This window comes from Bubalus bubalis, chromosome 21, assembly GCF_019923935.1.
Source record: "Bubalus bubalis isolate 160015118507 breed Murrah chromosome 21, NDDB_SH_1, whole genome shotgun sequence".
NCBI lineage: Eukaryota > Metazoa > Chordata > Mammalia > Artiodactyla > Bovidae > Bubalus > Bubalus bubalis.
In genome coordinates, this window is record NC_059177.1 from 57,139,576 (window position 1) to 57,154,316 (window position 14,741).

The following is a 14,741-nucleotide window of genomic DNA, read 5'->3' on the forward strand; positions in this document are numbered from 1 at the left end:
GCAGCCCTCCGGACCGAACCAAACCGCCAGTGTCCGCTCGTGCATTCCTGATTTCAATAGTCGCTCTTGTAGGACTTTATCGTGAGTGCAACGGTGATGTACAAATATGTTCCCTTCTTTGTTTATAACAACTCTCCCCAACCCCACCAAAAAAAAAACCTGGCAACCTGTTAATGAAGGTAGGTTAAACTAACCTTTCGAATCACTACACACGTTGAGGAGGAGAATCAAAGTCTATATTCACTGATAAGAATTCCATGACACACAGCTGAAGAGAAGCTTAACAGCGGGGTGTGCACCAGCAGGAATCACGTCTGGACATGTGTGTGAGTAAAGGGCTCAGAAGGACAGTCACCAAAATGCTAACTGCTGACCTCTGGGTATTGGGATTTTAAGTGATATTATCAATTAAAACCTTTTCTGTGTTGCTCTAATTTCCAGTGTTCATTTAGCATTGTGATGAAAAGGAAAGCAGTAAGGTGTTTATTCTGAAGGAGCCCCAGGAAGGCACACCACGGCCCTGTCCTGCAGCTCCCTGGACGGGCCACTCCACCGGCAGCGCCCAGAGGGTTGGGCGCTGGGACGCTGTACTGCAGGGCACTTTCATCAGGAGGGAAATGGTGGAGAAGCTGCGGCATCTCCTCAGCCACGGAAAACGACTTAAAGAATATATACATACTTGCTGACTATTAAGTGAAAAAGATGCTAGTACAAAATGGATCTTGCTTTGGCAAAAGCTGTGTCTGGCCATGGCAGCGCGCCTAAAGCAGGAGCAGGCTCTCTGCCAGCCAGGCTGGGCACAGGTCCCTGGGGCCCAAGGAATTTTTAAAATACCAATTTACGCAGGGAGCGGATCATTATTTTGTACAACCCAGTCGCGTGTTGTCGGGTCGGATTTGGTTTCTTGTCAGTGGACTCTTGTGTCAAGCGCTCTAGCTAGCACTGTCTCCTCAGTGCGTGGGGAGCCAGGGGCAGAGCTGCCGACTCTTCTGGACTCGGGGGCGGTCCCTGTGAGAACGCACGTCTCACACGCACTGTTAGCCCCAAACAAGAGGACGACTCCCAACCCCAGGTCTCGCCCACAGTCACCCAGCAACACTGGGACGGCCTGGGCTTCCTGATCCTCCGCACTCCACTGTCACCGAGAAAACGCAAGAATTAAAGTGTGATCGAACGGAGGCTCTACCGGGCTGCCAGAAGTGGAAGGCCAACGTAACTGATATCTGCGGCTAGGTCCAGCCTCGCCCCCGTCTTGCCCGTGTGCCTCACCGGTAGGTGTCTTCCGAGTAGGTTTTCTGAACGTAGTCCTGCAACTCCATCTGCGCCTTTTCTTGGAATTTTTCAATCTGGCTTGTGCTGGTCAAACCTGGATGATCTGAAGGAAGAAAAGGACGGCAAATTGCCCTCTGTATTTGGAAAGCCTCACGTGTAGACTTCTCAGCACTTCTTTTTAATCACACTTCTGACAGACTTCTCAAGTTCAACAGACTGAGCTCTGGGGGCTGGTCTAGGTCAGAGACTGCTGCTAGAACGCTGGTCCCTCCTCTGCTCTGCCGAGACCTACAGGTTCCCGGGGGGCCCGGCCCCAAGTAGTCACACCAGCCTCCGCAGTCCCACTGGGGTTGGCTCTAGACCTATGGCTTCCTACCTACTCTAGGAAACACGTGCAGAATCGGGAGTCACCATCTGCTTTCTAGACACATCAACACGTAGTGTCTCCCGTTCAGTCACCTATTTTCTTGTTCCCGAGTAGGAGGCTGGCGGGTGTGGGGTGGAGAGGTTAAGCTGGGGCCTCTCAGGAGGCTGCAGGGCAGTGAGCAAGGCCGGCCGCAGCCCCGCTGCCTCTTTGCTGTGACCAGCCTTCGGCGTGCCCTGCAGCTGCTGCCCTGCAGAGACTGCAGGTAAACGTGGGCAGGGTCCATCTGTGCTGGAGTATGTGCTAACACAGCTAAACCCTGGCGAGAGCAAGGCCAGCAGAGGGCAGTGGCTGGGGGCTAGCTGTCCCGCGGTAGCTACAGGGGATTGGTTCTGGGGCCCCCCCAGATCCCCTGCTGTCCTTTACGTTGAATGTGCATGTAACCTACACGTCTGTCCGTGTACTTTTAAGTCCCCTCTATATTACTTTCGTTGGAGAAGGAAATAGCAGCCCACTCCAGTGTTCTTGCCTGGAGAATCCCAGGGACGGGGGAGCCTGGTGGGCTGCCGTCTATGGGGTCGCACAGAGTCGGACACAACTGAAGCGACTCAGCAGCAGCAGCATATTACTTTCAAACTCCTGGAACATTTTTTTCCTTTTTTTTTTTTTTTTGGCCACCAAGAATGTAGAAACTTAGTTCCCCAACCAGAGACTGAAACCAGGTGCCCTGCGCTGGAAGCTTGGAGTCTCAACCACTGGACGGCCAGGGGCGTCCCTTGAGTATTTCTGATTCGTGGTTGGCTGAATCCACCAGTGTGGAACCCGTGGGTACAAAAGGCTAAATGTTACTCAGTTTTGTAAGCTGTGGTCTCATTTGGCCAACGAGATACAAATGGTCCTATCTGTTAGGATTCAAATGACGTCTATTGAACACAGGAACTTACTACTACAACATTGGGACCATGAATACAATTGTAACAAATGTCCCGTTCACGTCAGCAGTCAGCAAAGCACACGTGCTGTGGGAACAGGCAGGCACGGGGCTCTGCCCTGCGGGCAGCCTGGCAGCAGCCCGCGTGCAGAACTATCAGGAGCACAGGTGGGGACCCGCCGCGAGTGACCACCGCATATCTTACCGGGGCTAAAGAGAACTATAGCTTTAAGGTATGCATACTCATAGCCGTCTATATCCAGTCTCGCCATACTGTTACAGAACTCCTGGAGCTTCCAGATGTGCTCCATGACTTGCTTTATCCGGTCTCCAGAAAGTTTATCTACAAATCAACACAGACATCCTCTGAGAAAGGCTGGTGAGAACAGTAAAGGAGCTAGGTTCTTAGAGGGACACAGATTGGAACAAAGGAGAGAATTTCAGTTTTAAATGAAAAATCAGTTATCTCAAGAGCCCCATTTTCCGGCTGTAGGTGAGGTGGCTGTAGGCACCCACACTCCGCTCCGCTGTGTTACCACCACCCCCTGGACAGCGACTCTCCCTGGGCGGCCCTGCGGCCCGCACCTGCTGAGGCCCACACGCCAGATCCCATCAAGATCAGTTCTTTCTAAGTCTCGGCAGGCACTGAATAAACATTTGCTGACCTGAACACCGTGGCATTTTTTAGTTGCTACAACAGTTTCGTTTACTGTCTGGTTTAGTCTTCATGACAGTGTCTTGCTGAAGGTAGTAGTGTTATGTTCAGTTAGAAATAAAACTAAAGCTCATTTGTGAACAAATCTAAAACTCTATAAAATGCAACAGGTTATAAAAGTTACCTCTATGTAACTTCTGAAAAAGTAACTGGGAACACGAAGGTGTGACTAGGCACCTCCAGTGCCAGGACGCCCAGCGAGGAGGGTGGCCGGCTCCAGCACGGCGGCAGGTGTGACGCGCAGGGTCAGCCTAGACCCTGGGCAGCGCGGGCACCCGACAGTCTTCAGGGTGCCACGGGCACACAGCACGCAGGGACCACACAGGCTGCTTCCCAGCCCCGACACGGCCCCGACCTCAGTGCGCCACGCGCCCACCCACGCCCTGCAAGGGGTGCCGCGGACCCGGGCTGTGCCCCAGGGCCCAGCCCTCCCTGGGACCTGGTCTCCCACGTGCAACCCCGAGGAACAGTTTCTAATCCACAGGGTCCTGAGGGTTTGTGAGCTGCATCAACGGGTAACCTGTCCATAAACACGAAGACAGAGATGGTGACTCCTCTGAAAACAGTACAGAATGTCTGCATCAGAACTCAGCACCTTTTCCCTTTCATCTTTGTTACAGGAAAAGCAGCAGCTGGGTAGGAATTTAAACACTAAAACCCGTGGCGACGTGAACGCCCCTCAGCCCAGGGCGGCGCTGGGATAGGCTGGCCCTACCTTCCTGGATGCTGTTCTGCAGGTGGTTGACGATGGCAGCCAGGATGGTGGAGAGGCTCATGACCTGGGCGCACTGGGCCAGGCCGAGGGTGAAGAGCTCATTCCAGCAGGCCCGCACCAGGCTGGTGTTGCAGTCCTGCCTGGGGACACAGAGGTGGGCTGGGTGTGGGGCCGCTGCCCCTGCCCCAAGCCCCGCACACCCCACCCAAGTCCCGTCGGCGTGCGTGGTGCCAGAGGCCTCTGGAGGGCTCAGGCCTGCTCTCCACGAACACCACGTCCACACAATGCCTCGCCTGAAGTCCCTCTGAGGACAGACGCCTCTCTCAGCAGCCCTGGGTGGGGCTGGCCCCAGAGGCCGTAGCGACCAAGGGGAGCTCCCAAGGCTAGAGACGTGTCACCGCCCAGGGAGGGGTGGGTCTCCACTCAGGACAGCGCGGGTAAGGCCCCCTGAGACCCTGCCTCAAGACTCGGGGACAACTGCCTTCCGTCCACTCCGTCCCTGCTCCAGCAGCACGCCTGAGGCGCGTGGAGGAGGCGCAGCAAAGGCTGGGGGACGGCACAGCCCTGGCAGCCAAGGTGGTCTCTTACCACCAGTCGGCTGACTGTATTTATTCACAGAGGAACACACTGGAAGGGCCCTCAAACCCGTTCCGGGCTGTTTCTGGAGCCAGGGAGGTCCTGCCAGGGACACAGAGAGGAAGAGCCACTCACCCGAGGGCCTGGAAGGCGGGGATGGACCTGGCCCAGTGCATGGAGAGGAAGAGCAGGCGTGAGGCCGACTCGCAGATGTAGTGCACGTTGAGGTACTCGGGCATCGGGCTGGGCATCGTGAGCTGCAGGAGAGGGCACATGGCCCGGGGCCTGTCAGCACCCAGCCCTGCACAGACCCTCTCGGGAGGCGGGCCCGCCCAGTGAGCTGGGGTCTGACGGGCCTGGAGTGGGGGGGACAGGGCCCAGCTCATCCACAAGGACACATTCCATGACGCTGCCTCCCGGCACTGACACTGGTTCTCAGCAGTTCCACTCTGAGCTGCAGGTTCAAGTCTAAGTCCAGTGGGAACGGGCGGGCAGGGGCTGGCAGGCAGTGTCAGGGAACAGGGAGGTAGAGTGGAGCACAACCCAGGGGGCCGGGCTGGGCCCCAGGAGCCCCTCTGTCCCAGAAGGGCTTGAATGCCTCTGCAGCTGGAGTCCCCCCAGGGACCCTTGCCCTTCAATCCCTGGGCAATGGCGGGCAAGGACTCACGAGTTTATTCTAGCGAAGAATACTGGAGAACTGAAGACTCACTCTGCAGACCTCGAGACTGGGGGCTCAGGGAGCCTGGGAGTATCCTCAAGACAGAGGTGAGGCTCAGGACGTGAGTGCAGAGGAGGGCCCTGGGGACCTGACCAGCCTCCAAGCGTATCTGAGAGCTACTTTCGGTGGTCCCATGGGGCAGGAGGGCAGGCCCAAGGGCTGGGAACAATGCCTGTGGGAGCCAAGGGCCTGCCTGAGCTGATGCTGGAGCCAGGCTATCCTGGGAAGGTGGCTCGGCCTGTCCTGGCAGCAACAGGAGGCCACACCAGCCTCAGGGTCAGTGGCAGAGCCAGATGGCCAGGCGAGCAAAGACGGGCGAGAAGGCTGCCACCACCTGGACGGGCTCACTTCCAGGTCTGGTTTTTAACCGCGGCAGGCAGACGGAAGCCCTCACCTTAAATGTGACGTGAGTGTCTGAGAGGAGGGGGCCCTCGACCTCGATGATGGGCGTGGACTGGTCTCTGCTGATGACATGGATGCCCCCGCCGCCGCTGCCGTCGATCCCGTCCGCCAGGCTTGGGGGCGAGGTGCTGTCTGTGGTGTTAAGTGCCTTTGCTAAGGTATCAAATGCCCTGCGAGCAGAAAGGGAGCAAGCACGTGCTGTAAGTCCACTTCCAGGAGGGGCACTCTAGCTGAGACATCCTTTAGGAAAACAGCCCAGCAGGAAGAGAGAGTTACCTCTGCCTGAGAGGAGGAGCAGTGGCCGCCACGGGTGTCTCCCCAGGGTCTCAGACACTAAGCTAGATGTTATTTCTTCTCACACATAATTTCTGTTTTTCAGAACTACTCTCCAAGGTGTAATTCCCTCCATCTCAGAGATGTGAAAGCTAACTTTGCCAAGACTACCAGGAGTTAAGTGGTAGAACTAGAATTCGGCCTAGCTCACATTCTGCCCTCTTTCCACCGGATCCAGACTGGCATCTTCTACCAGACCACAAGGGAACCTGAGGACCGCTACCCCTGAGTGGCCCCCGCATGGCCTGGCCTGACGGGCAGGAGTGGCAGGTCCAGCAGAAAAGGAGCAAACGCACCGGCCGGCTGCAGGGAGTGTACCCTGGCAGGGGGCACAGGTGTCCAGCCGCCTGGTGCCATCTCACCGCAGTATGTGTCCACCCTGAGGGCTCCATCTCAGCTCTGGACTCACCGCTTGAGAAAAACAGGCTAAAGCACACGCGAGAAAGGCACTGCACTACTGACGTGTAGCCCAGCACACGGTGGCAGGCGTGCGTGGACTCATGAGCGTCCCCTAAACTACTCAGTCTCCTTTACCATGTGGAATGAAGTTTTCAGACTGTTTTGTATCACGTAACCTGAACAGGTCCACATCCCCATAGTTAAAATGAAGAAGACAGACATGCAGGGGCCCTGTGACAATTCTGCAATCCGTCATTTAACACAGGGTAGGCATCACAATGCTGCCCCCACCCTCACAAAGCAGTGACTGTGTGTGTCGGGAGGGGCCTCCACTCTCAAGGGTTCGTACCGAGTGATCTCACTTGCAGACTGGTCCTCCGGCTGTATTTCTGAGGTGTCGCCATTGTTAAGGGATTCACTGAGGTTGGCGAGGGAAGTGACTACATTTGCCAATGTGCCCAGGGCTCCCTGGCTTGTTTCAGCCTGTTAACCAGAAAATAGTGGTATTAAAGATGAACATACACACGTGCCTCTCAGGAAAGTGAAGGTATAGTTTTGTTTTAAAAGCAGCTTCACGGAGCTGTGACTACGATGGGCAGTGAGAGGACGTGCCCTTGGTGACCAAGCACGTCTGCATCTGGACTGGGACGGCAGCTACCAACCTACCCCAGATGCTGCCAGAGCCGAGCGACAGGCAGACAGGCTGTGCCGCCAGAGCTTAGCCTTTGTGCTTCAAAAGGTTATCAGTGAAGTAAAAAGACACCTCTCCTCCCATACACAAAAGAAAACCCACAAAACGGGAGGAACGTTTTGCAAATTATACATCTGATGATGGTTTAGTAGCCAGAATAGCTAAAGAACTCTTACAACTCAATAACAGGAAGACAAATAAGCTAGTTAAAAATGCAAAAAAAAATGCAAATAAAAACCACAGTGAGATGTCACATCACACCCACTAGGATGGTCACAGTCAAAAGACATATAATGTCGAGTGCTGGCAAGGACGCGGGGCAGCGGGAGCGCGGGGGGACGCTGCGGGAGGAACACAAAATGCGCAGCTGCTGGAGAACAGCCTGGCAGTTCTTCAAAAATGTAAACGCACAGCTGTCACACGACCACAGCGATTCCGTTCCTAGGCACGTGTGTAAGAAAAGGTAAAATACATGTGCACAAAAACACTTGTACACAATGTTCACAGCATTATTCCTAAGAGGCAAAAAGCAGACACAATGCAACGTTCATCAGCTGCCGAATGGATAAACCACAGGATACAGCTATTTAACGGCACATTATTGGCACTAAGAAGGCCTCGACATGGATGAACCTTGAGAACATTACACTACAAGCAAGCAGCCAGTCCCAAAGGCACGTGTCACACAGCTCCCTTTATACGAAAGGTCCAGTACTGACAAAACCATAGTCGGAAGTACACGAGCGGCTGGCAGGGCTGAGAGTGGGAGAAGGGGCAGTGACTGCTTAGTGGGTTCAGGCTTTCTGTCTGGGGTGATGGAATGCTCTAGAATTAGTAGGAACAGTTGTAACAATCTTGTTAATATACTGAAAACCACGAATTACATGCTCAAAGGGTAAATTTTTCTGGTGTGGGAATTAATATCTCAATTTTTTAAAAAAGAAAGCCAAAAAATATATATATATAAATTAAGGTACATAAATAAAAACGTCTGCTGTATCTTGATAACAAACATGAAAGACCAGAATCAGTAGAAAATATCATAAACAGAGAAGCGATTAATAAATCACAGAACCACCATGTAACAGAATATAGATCTGCTGATCTCTATCATGTGAACACAGCATATGACAGATACGCTGCAGAGTGAAAAAGAGACCCCACGCCTGGGCCCGTGCCGTGAGCTGCCCGCGGTCCTGAGCTACTTACTGCTCTGCAGGACGGAGCCCCGCGGAGAGGAGGCAAAGGGAGCACGGGTCTCGGTGGTATTTGAGATACCGTTACTTTTATTCAGAGTAAATGATTTTGAATGTATAATTATTTGATAGGAAAGAGCTTCCCAGTCAGCTCCTGAGAACACCTGCCCTCAGGGGCTCTGCGGTGCCCCTGGGGCAGGCCCTGTCGGGGCGGGCGCGCTGGGCCGCCTGTCCTCACGGTGCTTCACTCCTGCCGCCCAGCTGACTCCTAGCCGTTAGCAGTTACAGAGTGGGTGCTGCACGCTTCATGAACCTGACCTCCTCGAGGTTCCCGTCGCCCCTGCCTGGTGGGCACCTGCTCTGCACCAGCCTCTGTGCGGGTGGCACATGGGACAGGGGTGCTGTCCTCGGCCATCAGGAGTTCGGGGTGCTCGGGCCCTACTTCCTGCTCCTGGCGTGCCCGCCCCTCTGCCCAGGAGGTCAGTCATGCCCCGCCCGAGGCCACGAGGCCGACTGCCCTGCGGGAGACGGTCGGAGCAGGCAGCGGGCCTCAGCGGCCCTCAGTCCTCGTCCCCCTCCTCTGGCCCCAAGAGGATGCCCCGGGACGCAGTGCGTGTGCCTGAGCAGACGGGGCCCAGCTGTGGCTCTGAGGGGCACAGTGAGGCCGGCACTGTCCCCGAGGCGCTCCTTCCAGAGCGGGGCCTCGGGCTCAGTGCAGCTGCCGCCCCTGTCGCTTGGGCTGTGTCGGGGACCACAGGCCATAGACACAGTGGGCTCCCTTGCCGGGACAAAGCCCTCTCCTCAGTCTCCTCCCCAGGAGGCAGCCAGTGTCTGTGTCTCGGGGTGACAACCGTCTCTGTGTGCACACTGGGTTCTCCGCAGTTGCCCCGCTCTGTCCCTGTCAGCCCTGGTGGGACTTCTTCCTGCGGTCACCTCCTACAGAGGAACTGGGGGCTGCTGCCAGAGGCCGTCCTAGGAGAGGCGGCGCGTCCCCAGCCGGCCGGCAGTCTGCCCAAGTGCATTACTGGGGGAGAGACCTCAGAAGGAGAGAGACCACAGGACGTTCGCCGAGGAGAACGCTAGCTCTTGACGTGCTGTGACCGTGAGCCGCCCACAGCACGGCTGCACCCAGGACACGGAAGTGTGGAGTGCACACCCTCCACCCTGAAGCTGAGAGCAGTGCGCGCGTCAGAGGAGTGCCCGAGTGGAGACAGAAGCGGGAAGGGCGCGAGCGGGACATCACCTTGCAGTCCGTGGCCAGAAGAACCGTTCCGTCCTCACGGATCAAAGGCTGCTGGATGTTCACAAGCATCCCTGGATCAAGAAGACCTGTTTGTCTAGTTAAGACATAAAGAAACCCAGAGTAGCTTCCAGCGTTTAGTGCAGAGTTCACGCTGCATTGACCCTGCGCATCTGCGGGCCGGGCCGGAGGACGCGCTCGCTTGCTCGCTCACTCGGCGCCCAGCGAGACGCCAGCCCTGCTCTGCAAGGAGACGCGCTCGGAGCCAGGCCTGCCCGAGACAGGACGCGGACACGCCTCTCGGCTCTCCCAGCGCTGCCACCTGATCTCGGAGCACCAGCAGGGCATTCCCCACCCTGGGGCACGCGCGCCACAGTACAAAACAGGGCTTCCTGTTTCCCTCTGCTCCTTTAAAGTTAGGCTTGAGAGATCGCACTAAAAACAACGTGTCACTGACCCGTGGTGCTGCCCAGACCACACCTGGGTCTCACACCTTTTATCTCTACTGCAAGAGCCCTGATCCTGACTCACGGAAAGCCGTTTTCCTGCATGAACGATGCCTGAACTACAGCACGTAATCTGAGCCCGAGACAGGAAGCTCTGACCCCATCCTGGACCCCTCCTGAGCCCTCCCCCCGGGGGCCTGCACCTCCCACGTCAGCTCCAGGGCCCCCCAGGCTGTTCACAGGCACTGACCTCGCCCCATCCTTCTCGGCCACGAACGTCGGCGTGGCTATCAGAGGACTCCGCAGGTCCTTCCGGATGTAGATCTTCTCAGTGGACGCAGCACAATTGCTTGGTTTCTCCCGCTGCACGTCAAAGGGTTTCCGTTCACTCTGCACAGCTTAAGTGACAACAGAAACACCTGTTGAGAAGAAAGCGCCACACCAACAAAAGCCACTCCCTGTGCGGGGAGGTGGGGTTCCCCTGGGCTGAGCCCGCTGCTGTGGAGATGATAAGCTCCGTGGCCGACATGCCTGGCCCAGCTTCCACTGGAGACTCTCACTGCTCACAGGACTCTCTCCCGGGGGAGAAACAGCCCCTCAAGTGGGCCCAACAGAGCTGCCCACGCCCCCTGGGGTGGAGGATGCACCCTAACGCCCGGCTCCAGCCAGGACAGCTTCCGCCACCTGCCAGTGGGGGTCACACCAGCAGCCTCTCCCTTCGGTGTCTGGCACGAGTACACGCACACGTGCCAGAAACAACGGAAGAGAACAGACCTTCACGGGGAAAGAAAAGGGGAGGCAAACGCAGCAAGACAAGGGCACTACTTCACAGGCGGGGATCTGAGGCTCAGAGGGCATGTGCCGTGCCCAGGCCCCCCAGCTCCCAGGGCAGGGCCGGGGCTGCATTCTCTCAGCTTCACCCCAAAGCCTGTGTCTGCTCCCCACACACACGCACGCTGGCTCCCACGCGTCGGGACAAGGTTTCATTGTGGAAACTGACCCCGCCCAGCGGCAGCGTCACCGCACCACCGAGCTGACCCAGAGGGTGAACTGGAATGAAGCCCCAGCGGGCACGGTCGTCTTGGCGTACTTGAAGGCCACGCACCGAGACCTCATTCTCCTCTCTTGTTAACGTGTGTGCGTGTGAGCCCTGCTACTCACACTCCATCTTCATGCCCATCTCCAGGCACTTCTTCAGCCGGCAGAACTGGCAGCGGTTCCGGTGGTGTTTGTTGATGATGCAGTCCTGGCTGCTCCGGCAGCTGTAGGTCAGGTTTTTCCTCACGCTCCTTTTGAAGAAACCTTTGCAGCCTTCGCAGCTGACAGCCCCATAGTGGCGGCCTGAGAGAGGAAGGGACATCTGTGGGCCTGCTGTGTGGGCTCCCACACTGGCAGCCATGGGCCAACTGCGGGGCCTCGGGCCTACACGTCCTCCTCCCACCTTCAGAGGAGCCTGCGAGGCCACGACAGAGGCCGCAAGCTCGGACATGGTACCCGGTGCTGGCAGATGGCGCGCTCGAGCTCAGCGCCCGTCAGAGGCCGTGGAGAGGCCTACGCGGGCGGCCTGGCTGGGAACCCTCAGCTCTGCTGTCCTGCCGTGAGCAGCGCGGAGCTGACAGCAGCCCGCGCTTCCTCAGCCCCCGGGGTCTCGGTCCACATTCACTCCCTCTGTGAGTCCCGTCCTGACTGCAGACCAACCTGGGGGCGGGTGCGGGCGGGGGCGTGACCAGAGGACGAGGTGGGGGGGCTGTGACCACGTGGCCCAGGAAGGCCACCACGCCTGCAGCTCACGGTGGTTCCATCCTCGAGGTACACGTCCCGAGCACAAATCTTTATCCTAGGCTTATTAACTCTGGGGTCTCTGAACTCTAAAGAGTCCCATCGGTTTACCTTTCATCACAACCCCAGCGGGGACTGACTCGAGCATGCTCTCCTGTAACCCAGGGTCACAACTACACTCCAGGGTCAGAGTTCACAGGGTCACCATGGAAGCAGCTGCAGCGCAGCCCACCGCCCCGAGCTCCAACGTGTGGGGCCCTTCTCCAGCTGCGCACCTGGGGGGCCCCAACTGTGGGGCTCTAAGCACAGTGGTGCTGAAGTGACTCTGCACACATCCTTTTTCCTTCCCTGCAGTGGATTTCCTCGGGCTCTCGAGGCCGTAGAAGGACCTCTCATATCTGGAGACAAAGGCACTGCAAGCCTGTGTTGAGCTTTAAGCCCAGAAAGGGGAAGGTGAGCAGATTCTGTGGCCTCTGGTGCGTTCAAGCTTCATTCATCTGCTCAAATCTTTACAGTGTCTCTCCTTGTTGAGCAAGAAGATGGGGATTCAGAGACACAGGGGTCAGACAGGCCTGTCAGAAAGCAACTAGAAAAGAGCACAGCCAGTGCCCAGAGGCCTGAACTCAAGGGCAACGAGGACAAAGGCTGCGCAGGGGAGGCGCAGAGAAGGCAGAGCACTGCGGCAGGAGCGGGCAGGGCTGGAGCTTCCTTCCTGACCAGGGCTCGTCCTCCTCTTCAGAGGCCTGGCTCACCTTTTTTTTTTTTTCAAACCGGGACCACCAAGTACCCAAAGCTGCTATGAATGCAGTGACCACAGAGCACAGGTCAGTGTCCCCGGTATCATTACTGTTGACAGCTCCTGCAGGGGCCAGGCCTCTTCTGAGGTCCCCTCGTCCCCTCCCAACAGTGGAGGCCCAGGAGTGTGTCCCCAGAGACACAGGGGCTGTGCGTGTTACGCTCCCCGGGCTGGGCCGCCAGCTGGAGCAGCCTTCTCTTTATCCGACAGCACACGCTCAACCACCGAGGTCACGACTGTGACTCCAGGCCTTTCCTGACCTGGGATTCCAGCCACAAGGGCATGTTCCCTCCTGTTTATCACCCTGGGTTATAGTGAGGGCGCAAGAGACGAGCTGCAGTGTGGACCGGGGCGGGACAGGCAGCAGACATCCTGTGGAACAGCAAAGCGCTGCGCAAACGCGGACTACGCTCACGACAAACGCTGACTACGCTCACGACTGATTACTTTTTTTTTTGGCCATAAGGTATGTGGGATCTTAGTTCTCTAACCAGAGATCAAACCCAGTCTAAGCATGTTTTTAATCACTGGACCATGAGGGAAGTCTTGATTACCTTCTTACTAGTACAAAAATAATCGCAGTCAACCATGATTTACAAATCACAGACAGTTTCCTGACTTTTCCTTTTGATTCCTATAATCTGACAACCTGATCTGCTTATGGACATCAACATCCCAATAAAGAAAAGTACAGTCACATTCTGACCACCCCCCCACCCGGACCTGGTCTGTGATGCCGGCCCCCGAGGTGCACCCAGCGTGATCACCGCTTGCTTACCTGAGGCTTTGTCGCCGCACACCACACAGTACTCTACCACCTGGGGCCGCTGGACGTCGGTCTTCCCCAGCAAACGCTCCACAGAAGCAGAGTCCGTGACGATCTAAGAATAAACAGGAAATAAGATGAAGACACAGAAGAGCTGTACAGAAAAGATTTTCATGACCCAGATAACCACCATGGTGTGATCACTCACCTAGAGCCAGACATCTGGAATGCGAAGTCAAGTGGGCCTTAGGAAGCATCACTACGAACAAAGCTAGTGGAGGTGATGGAATTCCAGTTGAGCTATTTCGAATCCTTTAGATGATGCTGTGAAAGTGCCGCACTCAATATGCCAGCAAATTGGGAAAACTCAGCAGTGGCCACAGGACTGGTAAAGGTCATTTTGCATTCCAATCCCAAAGAAAGGCAATGCCAAAGAATGCTCAAACTACCGCACAATTGCACTCATCTCACACGCTAATAAAGTAATGCTCAAAATTCTCCAAGCCAGGCTTCAGCAACATGTGAACCGTGAACTTCCAGATGTTCAAGCTGGTTTTAGAAAAGGCAGAGAAACCAGAGATCAAATTGCCAACATCCGTTGGATCATGGAAAAAGCAAGAGAGTTCCAGAAAAGCATCTACTTATGCTTTATTGACTATGCCAAAGTCTTTGACTGTGTGAATCACAACAAACTATGGAAAATTCTTAAAGAAATGCGAATACCAGACCACCGGACCTGCCTCCTGAGAAATCGGTATGTAGGTCAAGAAGCAACAATTTAAACTGGACATGTAACAACAGACTGGTTCCAACTCGGGAAAGGAGTACGTCAAGGCTGTATATTGTCACCCTGCTTACAGAGTACATCATGAGAAACGCTGGGCTGGGTGAAGCACAAGCTGGAATCAAGACTTCTAGAAGAAATATCAATAACCTCAGATATGCACATGACACAACCCTTATGGCAGAAAGTGAAGAGGAACTAAAGAACCTCTTGATGAAGGTGAAAGAGAAGAGTGAAAAAGTTGGCTTAAAGCTCAACATTCAGAAAACTAAGTTCATGGCATCTGGTCCCAGCACTTCATGGCAAATAGATGGGGAAACAGTGGAAAAAGTTGATAGACTTTCTTTTCTTGAGCTCCAAGATCACTGCAGATGGTGACTGCAGCCATGAAATTAAAAGACGCTTGCTCCTTAGAAGGAAAGTTATGACCAGCCTAGACAGCATATTCGGAGAAGGCAATGGCACCCCACTCCAATACTCTTGCCTGGAAAATCCCATGGACGGAGGAGCCTGGTAGGCGGCAGTCCATGGGGTCGCAGAGAGTCAGACACGACTGAGCGACTTCACTTTCACGCATTGGAGAAGGAAATGGCAACCCACTCCAGTGTTCTTGCCTGG

General features: G+C 55.6%; 1 protein-coding gene and 1 long non-coding RNA gene across 6 annotated transcripts in view; one reads left to right on the forward strand and one right to left on the reverse strand.

Moving 5' to 3' along the window:
• NR2C2 (nuclear receptor subfamily 2 group C member 2) overlaps positions 1–14,741 on the reverse strand; it is a 110,675-nt gene that overhangs the window by 5,650 nt on the left and 90,284 nt on the right. For 4 of the 5 annotated variants that reach the window (XM_025272150.3, XM_025272145.3, XM_025272148.3 and 1 more), the window contains 10 exons: positions 13,352–13,454; positions 11,160–11,339; positions 10,249–10,396; positions 9,556–9,649; positions 6,775–6,908; positions 5,686–5,863; positions 4,709–4,830; positions 3,998–4,137; positions 2,773–2,910; positions 1,270–1,375 (listed from right to left, as the gene is read on the reverse strand). In XM_025272150.3, coding sequence (XP_025127935.1) covers positions 1,270–1,375; positions 2,773–2,910; positions 3,998–4,137; positions 4,709–4,830; positions 5,686–5,863; positions 6,775–6,908; positions 9,556–9,649; positions 10,249–10,396; positions 11,160–11,339; positions 13,352–13,454 — 1,343 coding nt within the window. The remainder of the gene's footprint in view (positions 1–1,269; positions 1,376–2,772; positions 2,911–3,997; positions 4,138–4,708; positions 4,831–5,685; positions 5,864–6,774; positions 6,909–9,555; positions 9,650–10,248; positions 10,397–11,159; positions 11,340–13,351; positions 13,455–14,741) is intronic. The other variant, XR_006640452.1, reaches the window with a different exon arrangement.
• Positions 4,137–7,243, forward strand: LOC112581129. The gene is made up of 2 exons (XR_006640453.1): positions 4,137–5,338; positions 5,668–7,243. It is a non-coding gene; the product is annotated as an uncharacterized LOC112581129 (long non-coding RNA).